The 22,725-nt window shown below is 51.9% G+C and overlaps 2 protein-coding genes across 2 annotated transcripts in view; both read left to right on the top strand.

Annotated features, from left to right (window-relative positions):
* The first annotated feature begins 164 nt into the window (after positions 1-164).
* On the top strand, positions 165-18,095 carry UBQLN4 (ubiquilin 4). Its single transcript, XM_044449043.1, has 11 exons — positions 165-362; positions 1,328-1,479; positions 2,124-2,356; positions 5,701-5,963; positions 7,347-7,505; positions 9,771-9,993; positions 11,574-11,713; positions 12,133-12,216; positions 13,680-13,795; positions 14,394-14,571; positions 15,082-18,095. Exons 1-11 carry the CDS (start codon positions 165-167, stop codon positions 15,232-15,234), a joined length of 1,899 nt encoding a protein of 632 aa, XP_044304978.1. The 3' UTR covers positions 15,235-18,095.
* A 4,565-nt stretch (positions 18,096-22,660) lies between these two features.
* Positions 22,661-22,725, top strand: part of GPATCH4 (G-patch domain containing 4) — a 6,142-nt gene continuing 6,077 nt past the window's right edge. The window contains exon 1 of the mRNA XM_044449098.1: positions 22,661-22,712. The gene's annotated coding sequence lies outside the window, so the exon portion shown is untranslated. The remainder of the gene's footprint in view (positions 22,713-22,725) is intronic.

Here is a 22,725-nt window from a genome sequence, read left to right as displayed (position 1 = left end):
CCAGCCGCAGGTCGGAGCGCCGCACGCCGGAAGGAGCAGGAGGGGAACGAGAAACCGGAAGTGCCGCGACGGCCCTTCGGCGCCGCCCTCCCTCTCTATGGTCGTGCCGCCGCCGGGGCCGGTTTGGCGCTGCGTGCTCGGTGGCCGGTGGGCGGGCGGCCAAGATGGCGGAGCTGAGCGGCGGCGGCGGCGGCGCACCGGGCGCCTCGTCCTCCTCGCAGCCGGGCCCCGGCGGCGGGGCGGGCGATGGGGGCGTGGGCGGCCCGGAGGCGGGCCCGTGCGGGCTCCTGATCCGCGTGACGGTGAAGACCCCGAAGGACAAGGAGGAGATCCTCACCGGCGAGCGCGTCTCCGTCAGGGAGGTCGGTTGGTCCGGGCGAGGGGCGGGACCGATTTCCGTGGGCGCCGCGGCCGGCCCGCCCCCGCCGGCTGCTGGTCCCCAGCTCCCTCCGTTACCGCCTGCTCGCCGGCGCCGGCGACCGCCTCCTGCGGGGACGCGGGAGTCCGGAGAAGGCGGACCCGGCCTGCCGGCGGGGGCAGCGCAGCTCCCCGGGGCCTGCAGCCGCCCCCCTGGCGGGGCGGCGGAGGGGCCCGAGGTCAGGCTGCGAGCTTCCTGCGGGGAGCGACGTGACAGTCCCGCGCAAAGGCCGTGCCTGGCCGTGGGGCTGGGGAAGGCGCAAGGGCGGGCTGGACCGGGGGGCGGAGATGGGGGCGCTCGCAGGAGGCGGCCCCTGCCCTCTCGGGTGCTCCGAGCGCCCCTCAGGATCCCGTCAGGCCGGTCAGAATGAGCTGCTGCTGGAAGGGCTGAGCGCGCCGCTCTGCGGAGCGGAATGGCGTGTCGGTTTTCGCTTAACGATGCTGAGAGGGCCCTTCTCAGGCTGGAATCCCTTCAAGGCAGCTTCTTTATGCAAGGTTTCTGTGATAGCAATGCAATGTGCAGAAAAACTAGCAGGGAAGGAAGGGAGGAAGGAAAGAGCAGCGTTGCTAACCATCAATTAAAAATAGTAGCCGCAGCATCATATTGGCCAGCAGCACAGGTGGTCTTAGCAGCAACCACTTCTATGCTCGAGGACTCCTGGCTTGTGCTTCAGTGGCATTTAGGAACAAGGCAATTTGGGGAGTAGGATGCTGCTGGGGCAGAGAGTGGGTTGGCATCAAGAGGGAGGAGGTGGAAGACAGGGTACTCTGAAAGAAATGCTCAGTGGAGAGATTAAAGGCAGTGTTGGAGTGGAGGAGGTCCTGGCAAAGGAAGGCAGGACTGGAGGAGGGCTGAAGTTAGCTGCCATGAGCTGTCCCTTTTGTGACTTTCTAAAATGATGTTTTCTAGTTCAAAGAGGAGATTTCCAGACGGTTCAAAGCTAAACAGGATCAGCTGGTTCTGATCTTTGCTGGGAAGATTCTGAAAGATGGGGATACATTGAATCAGCATGGGATCAAAGATGGATTAACCGTGCACCTGGTGATCAAAACCCCACAGAAGTACGTGCTTACTTGAGCGAGTTCCGCTTCCAGTTCAGATACTTTCTAGTGACTGCTTCCCTGTGTTTCCAAATAGTGCCCATTTGCCCCCTAGCCATGGTTGGTCTGCTGTGGATCTGGCAGCATTCCTCCTGCATGCAGCTGCCTTTCAACTGGGTCTCTCCAGGGTCCTGTAGCTGCCTGCTGTGTGCAGCTTGACTTAAGGCTGCTGGTTGCCCTGGCCTGACTTGCAGCTGCTGTCTAGCCCTTTTTCTGCATTCCCACTTTGAATTGTAACAGTAGAAACTGATGGCTAGAGGTCTCTTTTAGTGAAAGCAATATGTAGGCCATTCTTACTGTTGAAAGCCGAATGTACTCTTTCTAAATAGTTACATTTTTAAAAGAAGGAAAAACTTGTGCTCAATTTTCTCTGCAGCTTGATTTTCCCTATTCTGGGCTGCTGGTTCACTGGTTCCCAGAATTCTTGCATGAAACAAAAGATTTTAATGCACTTTTCAGGGAGATGGTGGTTGTCTTTTATTTCAAGGAAAGAAATATGACCCTCTCAAAGTTCAGGTTAGGTTAAAAGCCCAGGAGTGTAGCTGCTTCCTTTGTCCTTCAGACAGCACCACCAGTTCTCATCAGTCACTTGGTTTTATTCTTAGGTCTCAAGATACTTCAGCAGCGATTGCTGCTTCTCCTGCCACCGCCTCCTCTGCTCCTGCTGCTGCTAGCGTTGCCTCCACTGCAACCCCCAGTTCTCCTGCCCCACCTCTGCCGTCCACATCCAGCAACACAGTCCCAGATGCAGGGAGCAGCGGCCGGAGGAGCAGCGCGCTGGGAACCACGCCAGGCTCAGCAGCAGAAGGCGCACCTAGTGGAGCTACCTCCATCTTGTGTGAGTAGGATGGCTTCGGTTTCTCAAGGAAAGCAAAACGGGAACCCTTGTAACTGTACGGGCAGGAGGGGTATTGGGTTAGCCCTTGGTTTTCCCATTTTCCAGGTAAGGAGTCTGGAGACCAAGTCCTACAAGAAAAGGTTGAAGGAGTTAAGTAAGTTTAGCCTAGAGAAAAGAAGACTAAAAGGCTATATAGTATTTTCTACAAAATATGAAAGACTGTACTTTGGGTTTATTTTATACAAAAGGCTGTATTGTGTATTGTATTGCTCTTTTATGATTGTATTTTATGAATTGTTGTAAGCTGCTTCAGCTATTGTCTAGTATGGAAATGAAATTAATAATATTAGCTGAGAGTAGGACTTGAATCATAAAAGAAAGAGGATGTTGATTAAAATTTCGGAAGAAACTTCTGCTGATATGCTCTGTTTGGCAGTGGAACAAGCTGCTGTGAGGATGGCAAGCTTTTGCATCACAGGTTTCGAGCGGAGGCTGAATAGTCCTTGCCGGGGCTGCTGTGGCAGTGCGTCTCCCGCAATAGCAGGCACTTGGGCCAGGTGTCAGCAGTAGTTAGGGAGTGCTGTTATTTTTTCCATTTTGTAGAGGTGTTAGCACTGCTTTGAACCCACAAAGTGGTGCACCCACAGCTGGAGTACTGTGGCCAATTGTTGGCTCCACATTATAAGAGAGACATAGTTAGGTTAGAACAGGGGTCGGCAACCCACGGCTCTGGAGCTGCACGTGGCTCTTGCATCCCTCTGCTGCGGCTCCATCGCCCAAAATACGCCTCACAGCCACCGATCTGCAACCGAGACTCCGAGTTACAAAAGACCAATAGGTGATGATGAGGCATCCACTCGAGCGCAGCGCTAGCAGGTTAAGTAAATTGCGACACTGCAGGGAAAGAGTGGAACAAGCTTCCTGCAGGCTCTCATGTTACACAAAATGCTGCTGAAAAGATTCTCTTTGTCCAAATGTAATCTCTTTCCTCTGAACGATAAAAGCTGCGCTTGGGACCTGTCACAATTCACATCACTTGACTGTTTATCTGCCAATCAGTCACTAAACGCACCTATATCTGCAACTTCCCCCGGTAGGCCAACCATGGAATAATCGAAGAAAAGAAAAGTTTCTGAAGAAAACCAAACGTTTAATGATATGTGGGTAGATTCATTTGCTTTTACTGCTGACAGGCTTATGGGGTTTGCTGTTTAATGCATGCAGCCCTTTAGCACTGACTTTGACTCTGCAGGAAGCTGTTCTCCTATTCAAAATATATGAAAGGAGTCCTACTAGTTTATAATGTAAGATTAAAAATGACAGTTTTTAGTGACTGAACAAGAGCTGCAGCTAAATCTTAATGAAGATATACATAGCATTAAGGTAAAAACCGATGCATGCAGTGTTATCTTCATTTTAGATGTCAAAAAGGTTTTGCGGCTCCCGGTGTTTTCTTTTGTGCGGGAAACGGGTCCAAATGGCTCTTTGAGTGTTAAAGGTTGCCGACCCCTGGGTTAGAATCAGATCAGCACAGGGTTATATGGATGGGAGCCAAATTGTGGGGGATGCCGTATGAGATGAGACTGAGGGAGCTGGGTGTCTTCAGCCTGGAGAAGAGGAGACTCGGAGGGGATCTCTGAGTGACTTACAGGGATGTGAAGAGGTATCACATGGTAGAGGGTTGTGTCCTGTTCTCCCCTGTGATGGAGGAAAGGACATGGTCCAACGGGGCAAAGCTCAAGGAACTGGGCTTCAGCTTGGATGTCAGGAAGTACTTCCCGATGCTTAGGACCCCTGTGGTGTGGAATGGGCTTCCACGGGAGGTGGTGGAGGCCCCATCAGTGAAAGCGTTCAAGGAAAGATGTGACAACCACGTATTGGGGATTACATGAGCAGAGCCAGCTTGTGCTGGGAGACAGACTAGATGGCCTGGGAGGCCCCTTCTAACTCTATGTTTCATTTCTGTACCACCCATAGCCAAAGCTCTCTGGACAGTTGACAACAGTTGATAAAAATATAATTAAAAATATCATAAAATTAGAAAATCATTAAAAGTTTAAGGCAGCTAAATCAGATGATAAAAATAAACAACTGCAAAGAATTGCAAAAGAATGATCCCAGCAGAACACATGGGATGGGTGACCCCCCTCAAGCCCCTGGGTGGCCAAGTAAGTCTTTAAAGGCCCCAGAGGTAAGAACTGTCTTACCCTGATGCCCACAAGATGAAAATTTTGATGCCAGCCAGGCTGCAATGGGGAGGTTCTTCCATACATGGGAGGAGGGGGGTGTGCACTGCTGAGAAAGCCCTCTCCCTTGTTACCACCCTCCAATGGTCCCTCAGAATTCGCACTCGGAAGAAGACCTCAGAAGCTGTGCAGAGTCTGAGTAGATCGCAGCTGGGAAAGATGCTTTGACAGATGTTGTGGTCCCAAGCCATGTAAGGCTTTATAGCTTGCAGGCAGCACCTTGAATTGGGACTAGATGCATACAGGCAGCCGATGCAAGTGGGCCAGAACTGGTCTTATATAGTCAGACCTGCAAGTTCCAGTTAGCAATCTGGCTGCTGCATTTTACAGCAGATGCAGCTCTGAACTGCCTTCTAAGGCAGCCCCACATAAAGTGCATTGCAGTAATCTAATTTAAAGATTACCAGAGCATAGATTATTGAAGCCAGGCTATCCCTGTCCAGACAGGGGTATAGCTGGGTCACCAAACCTTATGTGACAAAGATGGATCAAGGAGCACCCACAAGCTATGAACCTACTCCTTCAGAGGGAGTGCGACTCCAACTAGAACAGGCGGAATACACTCCACCTGGTTGAAGTAACTACCCAGCAACAGTGTCTCAGTGTTTTCTGGCTTGAGTGTCAGTTTGTTAGCTCTCATTCAATCCATTGCTCCAGCTGCTCTCCACTTCAGCACATCCACAGCCTCACCTGATGGAGACGAAAAGGAGAAATAGCTGTGTGTCATCAGCATACTGATAGCAATGCACTTCAAAACCCAGGATGACCCCACTCGGGGTTCATGTAGATGGGGGATGGAACAGACCCCTGAGGAACTCCATGCGGGAGAATCCATAGGGATGAACAATATTCTGCAAGCACCACCTTCTGTAAACAGAGTGTAGGGGGTTGGAACTGATGGCCTTCATGGCCCCTTCCAGCTCTACTATTCTATGGTTCTATAAGTAGAAGCAGAACCACTGCATTGCAGTGCCCCCAACTCAGACAGTTGCCCCAGAAGGGTACCATGTTCGGTTTCTACCTGCTGGTGACAGGCAACTCAGTCTCTTCTTAGTGCATGTATTTCTGAGCTGTTCCTTTCTCTTCATCCTCTCTTAGCTGGGTTTGGCGGCATTGCAGGCCTTGGTCACCTGGGGATGGGCTCAGCAAACTTCATGGAGCTTCAGCAGCAGATGCAGCGACAGCTGATGTCCAACCCAGAGATGCTGTCCCAGATCATGGAGAACCCACTGGTCCAGAACATGATGTCCAACCCGGACTTCATGAGGCAGATGATCATGGCCAACCCTCAGATGCAGCAGCTGATGGAGCGCAACCCGGAGATTAGCCACATGCTGAATAACCCAGAGCTGATGCGCCAGGTGGGCAGTGGCTCCCTTTCCAGTGAGGCATTGTTCGTGTGCAGCTTAATTCAGACATTGCACCAACCATGGTTTGTGCTAACACACAGTACCTTTCAGAAGCTTTCATCCTCTCCTTCAACATATCCACATTTTGTTATGCTATAACCTGTAACTCAAATGGGTTGTTTGGCATTGTTACCACTAGATAGACACAAGATATTCAGTACAGGAAGGTGCAGCCTATTTTTGCTGGGACACAAAAGTTAAAAAAACAAAAGCAAACCGAAAGCACCTTTGATAGCAATTACAGCTGTGAGTCTTTTTGGGTAAGACTCAGCTTTGAGCACCTGGATCCTGCCGTATTGGCCCATTCTCCCTGGCAAAAGTGCTCCAGGTCGGCTGGCGAGTGTTGGAGAAAGCAACTTCCAGGCCTTGCCTCAGATTCTCAATTGATGGGGTCTCAGCTTTGGACGAGACGTTCAGATTCTTGTTTTCAAACCACTCTGCTGTTATTTTGGCTGGGCGTTGAGGGGCTTGTTCCACTGGAATGCCTCTTACAGACAGAAGTGGGTTTCTTGATTTACTGTTAGACTTACATCCTGCCTTTTTATTTTTAGAGTTAACCTGTCTTTGGCTCCATCATCTTGCCCTCAATCCTGACCCTGCTGAGGAAAGGCATCCCCACAACGTGATGCTGCTGCTCCAGCATGAGGATGGGGTTCTCAGGGCAACAGGCACTGTTGGCTTTGTCTTGCATTAACGGAGCTTTGTGAAAGGCCGAAAAGTTCAGTTTTGGTCTCACTGGGGCAGATTTTTTTCCACGCATGCCATGTTACCTGTGTGCCTTCCTACAACCTCCAGGTTGGCTTTGAGAGGCGTTTGTTGCAGCAACAGCTTGCTTCTCTCTGCCCGTCCGTGAAGCCTTAGCATTGTGGAGAATCTGGATGACAGGTGTCCAGTGGACACTTCCTCTCCTCTCTGCACCTTCAGAGTTACCTCTTTGTTGCTCCCCGACTGGTGCTTGCCTGTTCACAGAGTTTGGTGGACTGCCTTCTCTAGGAAGAGTCACAGTTAGGTTCTGTTCCTTCCATTTCCCATGAGCGGATTTAACACTGCTCCAAGAGGGTGTTCATAGTGCAGAATGCATTTTTATTGCTCAGCCTTGATCGGTGCTTTTGCCCACCCTCATTCCAGAATTGTTTTGATAGCTTCCCGGTCTTCCTGTTGCTTGCTATTTAGATGGATCTCCAGCAAACCCCAGGGCTGCCCAGGAGTGATGGACATGCAGTAAAAGATGTCAGCAGATTTTTCCTGTTTCTGAACCTGGGGTTTTCTGATCTTGGGACTCCGTAGTCTCCTGTTGTGATTGCCTAAAACTGTAGTTGTTTCTCCTCTTCATAGACAATGGAGTTGGCACGCAACCCTGCTATGATGCAGGAGATGATGCGCAACCAGGATCGAGCCCTGAGCAACTTGGAGAGTATCCCAGGAGGATACAATGCCTTGCGCCGGATGTACACAGATATCCAGGAGCCCATGTTCAGTGCAGCGAGAGAGCAGGTATCTGATCTACTGGTTGTCTCCTTAAATTGCTGAACTGAGCCAGGACTAGTCAAGATTCGCAGTGTGCAGAAGTAATACAGAACTGTTTTTCGGCATAATGGCAAATTGCAGTGGCTGCCTACAGCACCTGTGATTGTTCTTAGAAACTCTTTGAACCCAGTGGTTTCTGATCTGACGTATGCCAAAACTCTTTGACTTAAGGTAATTCAGAATGCTGCCCATCGTTCCAAGAATTTAACCTGCCTGCTAGCTTTCATTTTCTTGTTTATTTCTTGTTATTCTTGTTATTTTCTTGTTACTGAGATCTGGGCATGAGCTCTTTCTGAAGGAGCCATCCCTAAAAGGAAGTTAGAGGGATGGTGATTAGAAGAAGGGTCCTTTCAGTAGCTGCCCCCCACCTTTGGAAAGGGCTTCCTAGAGAGGTCTGCCAGGCGTTGTCACTCAAAAAGAAACTGGACAGCCACCTGAGTGGGATGGTGTAACTTGGTGTCCTGCAACAGCAGGAAGTGGACCTGGTGGCCTCCATGGCCCTGGTGATTCTGCGATTATTTTATTTCAGCACCAGGCAAAAACTGTCATCTTCCATAGGTATTTTGAAACCTGATTTTAAAACTCGCCTGTAAGATTTGGTTCTACTAACAGAAATTGGGCTCCCCCTGTCCCCCTTCTTGTTCGCTGATTAGAGAGGCCTGTTGAGTTATTCTGCAGCTTCTCAGACTAATTTAATCTAATTTTTTGACTTGGTTACCTCCCAAATGGACAAAGGGAACACGGTGGACATAATCTACCTAGACTTTAGTAAAGTTTTTGACATAATGCCTCATCACATCTTAATAAGCAAATTAGCAAAAAGTGGACTAGATAGAAATGCAATTAGATAGATCCAAAATCAGCTGGTAAATCAGACACCAAGAGTGCTCATCAATGACACCTTCTCAAATTGGATGGAGGTGACTAGTGGGGTGCCGCAGGGTTCAGTCCTGGGTCCAGTGCTCTTCAACTTCTTTATTGATGACTTGGATGAGGGAGAACAAGGAAAGATAACCAGATCTGAAGATGTTACAAAACTGGGTGGAATAGCAAACACCTAAGAAGACAGAATGAAGATCCAGAATGATCTTGTTAAACCTGAACATTGGGCTGAAAGCAACAGAATGAGGTTCAATAGGAACAAGTGTCAAGTCCTTCACCCAGGAAAAGGAGACTAAATGCACCAGTACATGATGGGGAATGTGTGGTTCAACAGAACTGGAGAGAAAAAGACCTTGGACAACAGGCCAGATATGAGCCTACAATGTGATGAAGCTACAAAAAGGGCAAACACTATTTTGGGATATATTAATAGAAGTATTAATCAAATCAGTAGTTTCCCTGTATTCTTCTCTAGTCAGACCTCCTCTGAAATACCGTCTCCAGTTCTTGGGCACCAAGATTTAAGAAAGATGCAATGAAATTAGAAAGGGTCCAGCGGAGGGCAACAAAAATCATCCAGGGTTTGAAAGCACTGCCTTGAAGGAGAGACTGAAAGAACTGGGCATGCTCAGCCTTGAGAAGAGAAGACTGAGGGGAACATGATACCCCTCAATAAGTACCTCAAAGGCTGTCACAAAGAGGAAGGTCAAGATCTCTTCTCACTAATGCCAGAGTGTAGGACACGGAATAATCAGTTCAAGTTGAGATAACCCAGATTCAGGCTAGACATCAGGAAAAGCTTCCTCACTGTCAGAGCAATACGGCAGTGGGACCAGCTGCCCGGAGAGGAGGTGGGTTCTCTGACATTGCGGACATTCAAAAAGGACCTGGACAGCCACCTGAGTGTGACTTGGTGTCCTGCAACAGCAGGGGGTTGGACCTGATGGCCTTCTGGCCCTTCCACAGGAGTCTGTGATTCTATAAAATTAAAAATACATAACTAAAGTTGGCAGTCCTGTTTCTTGTTCAAACTAACCCTAGTTTGGCAAACCAGGTTTGTACCCTGTTCAAATTAACATTCCTGATTCTGGTTTGCTGAGAGCCCAGTGCAGCTTCTTAATGCAGAAGTCACTCTAAGCAATAGGTGAGCTTCACTGACTGGTTCTTGTGATCTCAGAACAGAGGCTCAAGGCTTCTCACACTAAATATCATAGCACAGCGTAAGTATTGTTTCATCAAGCTCTACTTTGTAATATACATACTTCATTTTATTCTTTTGCCGATTCCGTGAAGCAGGAATAGGATGAGACTTTGCGGAGTCATTGATTCAGTGACATTTTCTCTGTCTAGTTTGGCAACAACCCCTTCTCTGCCCTGTCCGGGAATTCCGACTCCTCCAGCGCCCAGCCTCTGCGGACAGAGAATCGAGAGCCGCTGCCCAATCCCTGGGGCCCCACCCCGGCTTCTCAGAGCCAGGCATCGGGGGGCGAAGGGAGCCCCGGACTGGCCACAAGCCAGAGCGCGCCTGCCGTGTCCAACCCCCTGGGGATCAGCGCGGCCAGCCTTGGGACTGGTAGGTGCCTTGCGGCACGGCGGGGGGGGGCACCGAGGCGCTCGCCTGGGGTGCCGCTTGGGGCCGAGGCACGCACAGCCCCTTGAGGAGGCTCTTTTGGCCTCTGGCAATGGGGCCGTCGTGGAACCCAGCTGCTGGCACTCCGTTTTCATTCTGTCACCGTCCGAGGTCTGGGACATCGCTTCAATGGACAGATCATGGTTCATGTGGTTACTTCTGTCTTCCTGTCTTCCTGACAGTTAGGACGCAGAGGGTATGGAACGGGCTTCCACGGGAGGTGGTGGAGGCCCCATGGCTGAGGGTGTTCAACGATAGGCTGGACGTGCACATGGTGGGCAGGTCGTGAGCGGAGCCGCCTGGAGCCGGGCGTGAGACTAGATGGCCCGGGAGCCCCCTTCTGACTCGCTCTGTTTCTGTGTTTCTACTTTTGAAAGACTTCCAGCTGGAATGAGACCATCTTAGTACAAATGAGTCTTTGCACATGAGGTTGATGTTATTTAAGTCTTAATATTGCTACTTGTTGTCACAGTATCCTGTTTCACTTGTGGAGTTTGTTTTACTTATTTGTGGAGGGAAGGGGCATAAGGGAGGGTTTTCATAAGCCTGTCTTGTGTGTTGCAGCATACAAGCAGCCACCCCGCCCCCGATTATCCCTTTTTTTTTAAAGGTAAAGGTAAAGCTTTCCCCTTGATGTTTCGTTCAGTCATGCCTGACTCTAGGGGGCAGTGCTCATCTCCGTTTCCTAGCCGAGGGAGCCAGCGCTTGTCTGTAGACAGTCTCCGTGGTCATGTGGCCGGCATGACTAAACACCGAAGTGCACGGAACGCTGTTACCTGCCCACTGAAGTGGTACCTTTTTATCTGCTTGCAGTTGCATGCTTTCGAACTGCAAGGTTGGCAGGAGCTGGGACGGAGCAACGGGAACTCACCCCGTTGTGCAGATTCAAACCGGCGACCTTTCGATCAACCAGCCCAGCAGCACAGCGGTTTAAACCACCATGCCATCCCTTTCTTAATTGGGTGGATATTACTGGAGGATGAAGTTTTGTGGGGAAGAAGCATGGGTTTCTTCTGTCATTTCTTGTATTCCTTGGTAGTAAATGACACATTTTGAAAATAACCTTTAAAAATGACCTTAATTTCTAGTCCTGGTGACTCCGGAAAAAAATGCAGATTGCAGACTTAGAAACCAGACAGAGGTCTGGGCAGGATGTGTGCTGGTCTGTCTGGTACCTTCTCAGCTGGGGCAATTCTGCCATCGTCTCCCTGTGTGTTTGCTGGTGTACGAATGGTTCCGACTGTGTCACAGTTGGCTTGTGGCCACGGAGTTGGCCTGTGAACAGAGCCAGGTAAAGAACCTGGCAGGCAGGCAGCCTCATGCCCATGCCTGCAGTCTTTGCTGAGACCTGGCATTGCTTGGATGTCCGCTGACATATGGTGGGTTATGAAAGAGGATTGTGATTCGGACACGCGGCCACCCTTGTCTTGTGCTCTAGGAATTGCTGCCTGGTGGGACTGAAGAACTCTTACCGCTAGCTTCTGTCTCTGCCCCCTTTCCCTCCCCCACCCCGGTTATTGCAGGCATGTTTAATAGCCCTGAGATGCAGCTTCTCCTGCAGCAGATCTCTGAGAACCCCCAGCTTATGCAGAATGTGATCTCTGCTCCTTACATGCGCACGATGCTGCAGACCCTTGCGCAGAATCCCGACACTGCAACACAGGTGAGTGATGCCTGCGTCCACATCCAGAGGGCGCAGTGGAAGGCACTCGAGCTGCTGTGTACCGTGGGCCCCTCTGGTCTGCAATGGGGCCACATGGAGCTTCTGGACGGAGCCGCTCCCTTCTCTGGCAAGAGTGGCCTGAAGCTTTGGACACTTGCACATTCAGTCTTCTCTCAAAAAGTTACCATATGCACTGCTTGCAGAATTAGGTCATTCAGGTAATAGTGAATTGATTTCTTATCACAGAATTTAAAATAAGCATAATATTTAACTCTGAAGCCGCCAGAAGGAGGATAGACTGACACCTCTCCATTCCTTTCCCTTCCGGGCATTGAATAGCCAGCCACTGCCTTCCCTGGTGGGACAGGTGCTCAGAAGTGCTGCATTGCCTTCCTGACCCTCTTCCGTTTTCTTTGCAGATGATGGTGAATGTTCCCCTCTTTGCTGGTAACCCTCCACTTCAGGAGCAGCTGCGGCTCCAGCTGCCTGCCTTCCTGCAACAGGTGTGGCGTCTCGCAGTTTAGTTCCCTGACTTTTCAGACATTTGCATGCTGGTAAAACCTAAGAGAATCTGATTTTGAGAGAGCTTTATTTCTTTAATTTCTATACCACTCAACAGCCAAATCTCTGAGTGGTTCACAACAGCATATTAAAAATACAGTATAAAATACACCATATTAAAGCATAAAATTTTACAATACAAAATTTAAAACCAAATTTAAAACAGATTAAAAATAGAACGATTAGGGGGAAATCTTAAGACCTGTTGTAAATAATTGCAGACCCCAGTAGACTGAATGCCCCATAGTAGAGGATGGTCTTTACCTGGCACTGAAACGATAGTCAAGTTGGCGCCAGGCAGGCCTCAGAGAGAGCCACCGCCGAAAAGGCCCTTCGTGCTGCCACCATCCAATCCTCCTTCAGAGGTGGCGGTTGGAGATCGGCGCCACAGTTGATTGCAATGTCCACGTAGATTAAGGAGAGGCATTCCATCAGGTATCACGGTCGCTTTAGTTTAAGGGCCCTGGCGATTTAAGAGTGGCAAGTTAATGACAGTTGGCTGGATACTGAGGTCCGCTGCGGTTGGTGCCGGACAAAAATTCCACAAGTGGAAATGGTCTTGCAGCACCACTGAAACTGCACAAGTTGGAAGACCCTCGGGACAAATGTGGATGTGGCTGGCTGTGATGCAAAGTCGGTGAGCGCCTGGGTGAACGGCCCCCCTCGCCCCCCCCACTCAGCGCTGATTCTTCTGTTGATGGAGCCGCCGCCGCTTTCTGTCAGCAGCTTGTGTGGCGGCAGCGCTATCCTGTTACTTGCCCTGCGCATGCCAGGTGCTTGCAGGGGGGAATCTGGCGTTTCCCCCAGCAGTGATTGTGTGAATTGAGCCTTTGTTTGCTGGTTTTGGATCTGCATGAATATCCATGCAACATGAATCAAAACAATGTCGTAACAGCAAAAACTGTTAATAAAGTAAGCCACTGTGATGGATTTGATATTGTTAATAATCTGATCGTTAGCGAGAACAACATGACGCTACCCCAGCCTTGGTGATAGCAACAGCGCAAGTCCCTGTGCAGGACGTGGAGGGAAGGGGCCATCCTGGGCTCCAGGTGGTTCTGGCAGGGACAGGGCAAGGCCCCCTTGATTCGTTGGGTAGCAGCACGGCCAAGCACCTTTCTCTGCTCCCTCCATTAGTTCTGAAAGGCCCCTGAGCGCACGGAGGGTAGCGCAACGACCCACAGCAGTTGTTGGAGGGACGGTGGGGGTGAGATAACAGTCCTGCAGCTCTCAGCACTGGCGGTGTCTTCAGGGGGCCTGAATCTCCCTCGTTGCCTGTCAAGTGCTCTGCCTGAAGCAGGACAGCTGGGGAGCCTCTCCAGGGGTGTGGGAGAAGCAGCGCGCAGCTCCCCCAGAACAGCAGCATGCTTGCCCACTGCTCACTCTCGGCTCTTGCCTCCTCCAGATGCAAAATCCCGACTCTCTCTCCATCCTGACCAACCCTCGTGCCATGCAGGCCTTGCTCCAGATTCAGCAGGGGCTCCAGACGCTGCAGACAGAGGCCCCGGGCCTGGTACCCAGGTAATCAGAGCTCAGGCTGGAGCAGCACTGCAGAGTTCCCTGCCTGGGAAGGAGAACTGGGGATCGGGGATCTCTCAGCCTGGAGGGCTGGGCAGGAGGCCCGTGTTGATGTCCCGGACGCTGCGTGGCGCAGAGATCACGGTTGCCTCAGCAGTATCTTTAGCAAGTCTGCAGACAGAAATGTGGTGGTGGATCAGGGGTGGGGGGGCACTGTGGCCACAGGAAGCAGCAGCGCCTTGACGGGAAGGGCCAGGCACCTGGTGGGCCAGCTGGGCGTGTCTCCACTCACTGCCTGGGGTGCTGGGCGGGGAAGTGAGCCAGCCGTTGCCTGTGCTTCCTCCCTGTACACCCCCATAAGCAACGGGGTGAAGAAGCGCCTGTCCCGGTGGGTCTTTTAAAGAAATCGATCGGTGGGGAGGCTGTCGCTGCCTTCGCGGACGAGAGTGAGCGGGCTCGGCCATCACAGTGGCGCTTTGAGAGACCGACTCCTATCGCGCTAGCAGGACTCTGAACTGCGGCGGCATTGGCCACTTCCCCCACCAGGCCGTGCGGCATCTGCTGCGCCACGCTCAGTGACTTGCTTGCCTTGTTTCCGCAGCCTGGGGTCTTTCGGCCTGCCTCGAGCCCCCCCGCCCTCTGCCGGAGGAAGCACAGCCCCCGAGACCCCCCTTTCCTCCACCTCAGCGCCTGCCAGTGCCTCTCCAGCAGGGGACAGCAACCCCCACCAGCACCTCATGCAGCACATGATCCAGCTGTTGGCCGGCACCAACTCTCAAGTAGGTGGCGGGGGGTGCCTGCATCACCGCGTGTCTCCCCTGCCCTGGCTGATCACACTCAGGCTGAGGAGCGGCTGTAGCTGGACTGCCCGCCCGCCCGCCCAGACGGGCACTGCCTCCCTGAGGCCCTGTGCGCCGCTCCGGCCCTGCTGCCTGGCGTCCTTGTAATGGGTGCTGCTCCACGCCTTTGGAGTGCAGGCAGGTCTCACGTGGGGAGGTGCAAGAGGCAGGAAGGGGCAGCCTCTGGGGCTGCAGCAGCAAGAGGGCAGGCAGCCCCACCGGCCTCTTGCACGGTGCAGAGGAGCCGAGGAGGCCTCCTCAGGCCGGGGCCGGGGCCTCCTCCCTGCTCAGCCCACCCAGCTGTGTGATGCCGTCCACCCAGCAGGACTTTTCCCCAGCCCTACCTGGAGATTGCGCGGGAGGCCCTGTGCATGCCAGGCAGCCGCCTCCACTCAGGGTTCTGGAGCACCTCCTGTGTAGCTCTTCTCTCCCCCCTCCCCCTGCTGGCAGGCGCAGAACCCAGAAGTACGGTTCCAGCAGCAGCTCGAGCAACTCAACGCCATGGGGTTTATCAACCGCGAGGCCAACTTGCAGGCGCTCATTGCCACAGGGGGAGATGTCAATGCCGCCATTGAAAGACTGCTGGGCTCCCAGCCATCCTAACGCTGCCGGCTCCTCCCGTCCGCAGCAAGAAGATCGGCACACCAGGACCTTTCGAGGGGACTGCCATTTTCATACCCATATTGTCCAACAGCTGCTCACAGACTAAAAACCGGAACAAAGAGGCCTTGAGCTCCGTGGAGGCTGTTGTACGTTTCCAACCTAAATGCTTTAAAAACTGCATCGTGCGTGGATTTTAGTTCTCATTACCAGTCTGAGAGATGTAGTCCCTGCTCCAACTTCTCTCCACCCTTTACCTTCAAAATTAGGCTCCTCCTCTAGTTAGTAGAAGTGTAACTTCTAGAATGACCCCAATGATTGTGTTGGATTAGCTTGCTTTTTCAGTATAGAGGCTGTATGTCTTACTTGCCCTGTCCTTCCCGCCAAAAGCTACGCAGCAAGGCAGGGGCACCTGGCCTTCCATTGCCCAGAGGTACTTCCCACAAGGAGAGAAAGAGGGGACAAGATTTAAGTGCCAGTAAATGTGAAGGGCTGCCTTGCTTTTTATACACACCAGTATAATCTGCATGTCACAAGTCCAAATGAGTAGTTGGGCTTGTGTGGGAAAGAGCATCTGCTGCCCCCTGGCCAATAAACGTTCTTGGCTTGGCTGGGTTAAAACGTTGGGTTGCTTTCCCCTCGACGGCCCGGAGCGTTGGGGTTCGATGTCGTGCGGCACTGCCCAGGGACCTGGCAGTGGCAAGGCAGGAGCAACAGGCGGACCTGGGGCAGCGGCGGCCCACCCCGGCGTCCCCGGCATGGGCAGTCCCTGGGCTAGCACTGCTTGCAAGCAGGACCAGGCTCCCGCCCTGGTGCCCTTTTGCAGTGAGTGATGCCAGGCTCTTCTTGCCGCCTGGCTCTAGTGGTCATAGAAGGCTGAGCAGATCTTGTGGAGATGCAGAGTCAGAGGCCTACCCAGGTGGGGCGGGATGCGGAAGCAAAGATGGGGCTGGAGTCGCTCCTGCCAGCTGCTTCAAAGCTGAATGGACCTCCTTCAAGCACTGGCAAATCTGGTTGGTTTTTTCCCCCTATCCTATTTCACCTGCCCCAGTTCCTGTTCTTGATGTGGTTTTTCTGGTCAAACATACTTTGCTGCCACTGCCTTTGGGGAGGCTGCTGCTTGAAGAATGGAGGATGGGAACATCCCTGTGGATGCTCCCGATGGTTTATGTGCTCTCCCTTCCCCCACTCCCAGTTTAGTTCAGGGTGTTTAAAAAAGGGTAATGTCCCAAGAACCTCCAACGGTGTGATTTGGAACAGAATTTACAAGCAGTTTTTAATCCAGGAATAAAATGCACAAAGCACCCAACTTCCTTTTTTTTCCCAAGGATTCATTCATTCCCGCAGCCTGCTTGCAGTTTGTGCAGCAGACGGCCAGGCTAGGGATCGGTGCTATTGACTGCAGCCATGCTTGCAATTTGGAGATCTTTTGCTTTTCCATCCTTTCAGTCTGGCGTAGGCTGAAGACCCGAATTCTGAGCTGCAGTGACTTCTGGGAATTGCTTTCTTTGCATCGTTCTGCCAATTGTGGGAGGTGGAGAAAGGAGCTGTGCAACCCTCGGGACTTGCTGGAAAGCTTGCTGCCCCGCTTGGCTGTTGCACTAGGCCGTTCTCCATGTACTGGCTGATTTAGTAGGATCAGGAAAGGAGAAGCAGCCACGAGGGATTCCAGCTCTTTCCCGAAGTGTGTCTGCCAGGCTGCCCTTCTTTCAAGTCCAGTGAGGGGGGCAGTGGGGGTGGCAGCTTCCAAGCCACGTTGCCAAACTATACCTTGTTGCAGAGCTGCATGTGGATCGGAACGCGCCTGTCCCGGGTTCAGGTGGTGCAGCAGCCCTTCTGTTGCCTGGCAACAACATGGCCTGCAACCGACATGGGCAGGGCAGGGCAAAGAAGCCAGTGCAGCTTCTCTTGCTTGCCTGAAGGTACAAAGCTGAAGTATATTTTGTGGCCATAAAAGTTAGAAATCATCTTTAAAAAGAGGAAAGCAGAGAAAGCAAAAGTTGAAGCAAGTTTGTTTTTACCGTGAGATTGTGACATGCCCAGAGACAGGCCTATGGTGCTGGGAGGAAGAGGCGGTGAGCTCATGGCCTCACTCCCAGTGTTGTGCATTGGAGTGGCGTCCCTTTCACTCCGTAACTAACTGAATGTGTGTGACTTGGGGTTGGGCTGTAATTTTGTAGGCCAAGCTGCTGCTGAAGCATTGCAGTACCAGGGGGGTTCTGGAGGGGCACAGGCACATTCTTGCTGCCCAGGAGCTGTTCTGCAGGGTGATTTTGCATGGTGAAGGAGCCAGATGTGGAAGCTGCTCAAGCTACAAACCTAAGATGCATACTGTTTGGGCCCACAGAGTTCCCTACTTCAGCCTTGCCACTTTTGACAGGATCGCCACCAGTCAGTGCCCATGTTAAGTGGCCGGTTCAAGATCAAGCATGCAGAGTGCATCGGGGGCAGCAGCAGCCATGTGACCCCTTTTCCACAGGGAGTTCCTTCTGCATTGCGCTGGCTTCTCTGGAATGGGTGGTCACCCATGTACAACAGGAAAACGGAGACACGACTCTCCAGCTGGGTTTCCCGGATGACTGTCCCCTTTTACAAGTAGCAGAGTTATGCTGAGGTTCAGGCCTGTCTGGAGCGGAGGTTGGAGCTGTTTCTGATCGGGCTAGTGGCCTTTCTAGCGGGACTTGTCCAATTTCCAGAGAGCAGCCAGTGCTGTTCCCTGGTACTGCCTCCAGACACTGGTTGTGCCAGACTGGCCTGTTCAATGTGTGCTTTATTTATTCCCTTTTTGTTTTAAAATACTTGGCTGCCTTCCAAGGGCAGGAACCCTCCCAAAACTCAAAATAAAACCGATGTCTTAAAAGCAATAACACAGCCAAGAGTGTGGTTTATAAGCTGCACAGGCTCCTCTGCAGCACTCAGGCGCCTGGGACAGCTGTCCTTGGGCCCTGCTGCAGTAAGGAAGGGCGTGTGGGGTGGGAAAATGGCGCCTGTGCTCCTGTTCGGTGACTGGGCCACAAGGACCTTGCCACTCACAATGGGCCGCAGTACCTAGCGTAAAGAGCTTGAAATGGGGAGAACAGGTGGACATGGAGAAGCCTCAGGGTTGCAAAGAAAGCTGAGGGTGGGCTACAGGGAGGGATTTCTAGTAAAAGCACAGTAGGTGCAGTTATACAGTAAGAGTTTTATAACACACTACAGGATTCATTATGTTTAGGGTTCAGTTCCAGGATCTGGCCCTTGATCTTCAGATCTTTTACTCTGGCAGAACAGCATAGCACTGGATCTGTAATGGGCTCCGTACAGGGGCATTTGTGTGACGTGACATGACATCACATGACCATGGCTTTATGTGAAAGATGGAGAGCCCTCTGGGCCATTGGGGTGGTATATAAATGCAAGCAAGCAATAAATACATTTGTTTGTTTGTTTGCTAGCATTTTAAGGAAAGGCATTGAGGTAGTAACGGGGACTTCAATTAACCCGATTTCTGTTGGGAGACAAATTCTGCCAAAAGTGGCCCCTCCAAAAAATTCTGGTCATGCATGGTGGAGAACTTTCTTCTACAGAAAAAGGAGGAAGGAACTAGCAGGTTGGTTATCCTTGACTTAATGCTGACTAATAGGGATGATGTTGTGGATGAAGTGGAAGTTATGAGGACTTTGGGAAAAGTGGCCACAACATACTTGAGCTCTTAGTTTTAAAGGAAGAAAAAATAGAGCGTAGCCATATACTTACTGGGAAAGCTGATTTTAATAAATTCAGGGCAAAGATAAGTTAGGTCCCATGGCAAATGACCATAAGGAAAAGATGGGTGGGTGTTTTTAAGGAAGGAAATTTTAAAGGCACGGTTACAGACACACAATTCCAGCAAAAACAAAAGAGAGCAGATGGCAGAAGAAAACAATGTGGCTCCACAAAAAACTTCCGAGTTGAGCTAAAAACAAAAACGGGCACATCTAGGAAGTGGAAGGAAGGCCAAGTGACAACCGGCGAGTGCTGCCAGGTGGCACAGCAGTGCAGGAACCACCTCAGGAAGGCCAAAGCTGGGAATGAGCTGAGGCTAGCGAGGGATGCCAAAAGCAGCAAAAGGGCTTTTTCAGGTATGTCCACAGTAAATGACAGAGAAAAGGGACATGGCTCAACATCTCACTGAGGAGGGCAAATTGGCAACCAGCGACAGAAAAAGCTGAAGGCTCAACTTCTGCTTGGGCTCAGACTTTTCCGCAAAGCAGGTCCATGACACCCCACCCCCGGTCAGAAATGAAGTACGAACTGAAGGGTCAGGACTGATGCTTGCGATTAATGAACAAATCATCAGCAAACAGCTCATTTCTTTCAGTGAGTTCAGATCTCCAGAGCCTGATGAGCTGCATCCTAGAATAATACAGGGACTGGCAGGAGAACTCTCAGGACCACTTGCGCTTGTCTTTAAGAAATCAAGCAGGGCAAGTGAAGGGCAGGATGATGCAAGGCACCATTACAAGATGGGAGATACTTCGCTCCGCAGTCCTACAAGTGAGAAGGATCTCGGAACTGCAGTAGATCACGGGCTGAATATGAGCCAACCATGTTATGTGGCTGCAAAAGAAGGCGAATGCTGTTTTGGGCCGCATTTATCGAAGGTCAGCTCCTGAAGCACGTGTGGTGCTGGTTCCCTTCTATCTGGCACTAGTTAGGCCCCATCTGGAGAACTGCGTTCCTTTCCGGGCACCACATTCAAGGAAGAGGCAGACCAATTGGAAGAAGTCCAGAGGAGGGCAACAAGGATGATCGGGCTGGACACAAAGATGTGTTTGGAGAGACTGAAACAGCTGGAGAGATTTAGCCCTGAGAAGATTGAAACATAGCGACAGAGACAGTCGGAAGGGGCCTCCCGGGCCATCTAGTCTGACCCCCGGCTCTAGCTGGCTCCGCTCATGAAATATTGAGCGCAGATTTGATAGCACTCTTCAAATACCAGAAAGGCTGTTGCACAGGGGAGGGCCAAGGTCTCTTCTCCATCATGCCAGAATGAAGTTGCAGGAAGCCACATTCCGGCTAAATATCAGGAAAATTTATCCTGAGTATTGTAACAGTCCGGCATGAAACAAATGACCCAGGGAGGCGGTGGGCTCTCCCCTCCACAAAAGCATCTGAGAGGCAGCTGGACAGCCGGCCGTCAGGGATGCTTTCACTCAGAACCCTGCACTGGGCACGGAGTTGGCCTCAACGGCCTTATAGGCCCCTCTCTACTCTTCTAACATTTAAAATTCATCAAGGTTCATATCGTGGATCCGTATTTTTGCACCAAGTATGGGATCCAGTCTGTTTCATTCTGTTCATGGAGGCAGATGTGCTCTGTGATTGGGCTGTGGCCTGGGGGATTTTCCTGCAAAAATTATGGGGCTCTGCACTGAGATCCAAGTTTCTATGCCGGGCCATCAGAGCAGATTGCTAGACCTGTGTTTTTTCTGGCTACTGACACGACCTGTGATGTGATGATTGCTACGGTACCCCTATAAAAACGCAGAGGATCCATGCTGCAGGTTCCTCTCCTTGCACAGCAAAGATACCCTGGCCGTGGGCTCTTGGGCGCATGGAGGACCGGTTGATGAAAATGTGGACGCTGCTGTGCAAAGTTCTGTGCCAGGCATCGTTACCCTTCCCAGAGAGTTTTGTCTGGCACCAACTCTTTATCTTCTCTGGCGCCAGACCAAGACTTGTTTTTTATTTAACCAGTATTTTAATTGTTAATCTTAATATATATCTTATTTAATTCAGTTTTAATCAAGTAGATACACAGAAACAAAGAGAGTCAGAAGAGGCCTCCCCAGCCATCTAGTCTCGTCTCTGACTCCAGCCAGCTCCACCCATGTAATGCAGTATTTGTAACTTATTTATTTAAAACTTTTGTATGCCATCACCACATGCCTTGGCATCTCGGGACAGCTCACAATATATACAATTAAAAACAATAAAATATTTATAAATAACAAATTCAATAAAAGATTATATAAAAACAAAAAACAAAACAAAACATCATCTGTTAATGATAAAATATTAGTTTTTAAAATAGCGATTAAATAAAAAGGTTTTAACCTAGCGCTGAAAAGAATATAAACTTGGTGCCAGGCACACCTCTCCAGGGAGCACATTCCATAATCTGGGTACCACCTCAGAGAAGGCCCTGCTCAAGGTAGATGTTCTTTTTATCTCCTTTAAAGAGGGCTCCTGGAGCATCAAACTTCTTTTGATGTTTTTATTACTGTAAACTGTACAGAGATTTTCTATGGAAATATAAACAATATAGAAAATTTTAAAATAAAGAAATAAATAAAATAATTAGGAAAGGAACTGAATATAAGCACCAAGATTGCACTTTGCGTATGCAGCTCCTTGGTGTAACTGCACTTATAATACCGTGCACAGTTCTGGTTGCTGCACTTGCAAGCAGAAAGCGCTGAGAAGGGCGACTCTGAGACGAAGGGGCTGGAGCCATTCCCATGTGTGGCGTGGACAGGGAGGCCCGAGAGCCCAAAGGGGCGCCCCATGAAGCGCACTGGCAGGACCTCGGGACAGATCAGAGGAAGGGCTTCCTCGCTGCTCAGAGCTGCACTAGGAACTCGCTGCCCCGGGAAGGAGAGACAGCCGCCCTTCCCATGGCTTTGAAAGGGGGCTGGGCAAGTCCATGGAGGGGGGAGGAGGCTACCCATGGCTACTGCCCTTGTTGGCGATGTGCCACCTCCCTCATCAGAGGTGTCATGCCAGGCACTCCAGTCAGAGGGGCTGGGCGGGGGGATAGGCTGGACATGCACACGGTGGGCATGTGGTGAGCAAAGCCGGCTGGAGCCGGGGGTCAGACTAGATGGCCCGGGAGACCCCTTCTGACTCGCGCCGTTTCCCTGTTTCTAAGTCTTGCACCCACCTGGCCGGGCAGCCGGGGGCCGGCTGCTGCGCGGGGCACTGGGCTGGGTGGGCCTCGGGCTGCTCACCAGCCAGGACGACCACCCGCAGGCGCCCGCGGGCGCTCCGCCATTTGAGCGGGTCTGATGCAGCGCCCGGATACAAAGCAGGCAGAGCCGCGCCGCGGACCCAGTTCTTCCAGGGCGCAGAGTCAACAGCTGCCGGGTACGGGGCTTTCACGGCGCTGCCCCGACCCCGCGCCTCCTCGGGTCCCTCCGCGGCAGGCGTGCGGTCCGACGCGGTGCCTTCAGCAGTCGCGCGGGGCTCCGGGCCGCGGGTCCCCCTGCCCCGCGGCCGCTCCCCAACCGGAGCCGGCTGTGACCCGGGGGCTTCCCAACGGCCCCGGGTTTGCACGGCTCAGGCGGGAGCGGCTGGACCTTCGCCGGCGCCCGATTCGCCTCCGCCGGGCGCGGCCAGCCAGCCCCCGCCGCTCCCGCCGCCGGTCCCGCGGGCACGGGGCCCGCGCGGCCGCCTCCGCCGGGGGCGGTGCTCCGAGGCGCCTCCTCCCTGCGAAGATGGCGGCGGCGCGGTGAGCGGAGGTGAGGCGGCGGC

The sequence above is a fragment of the Varanus komodoensis genome, unplaced genomic scaffold (genome assembly GCF_004798865.1).
Source record: "Varanus komodoensis strain SLA01 unplaced genomic scaffold, ASM479886v1 scaffold57, whole genome shotgun sequence".
NCBI classification, from domain to species: Eukaryota; Metazoa; Chordata; class Lepidosauria; order Squamata; family Varanidae; genus Varanus; species Varanus komodoensis.
The sequence above is the reverse complement of the archived record's forward strand: the minus strand, read 5'-3'. Positions and strand labels throughout refer to the sequence as shown.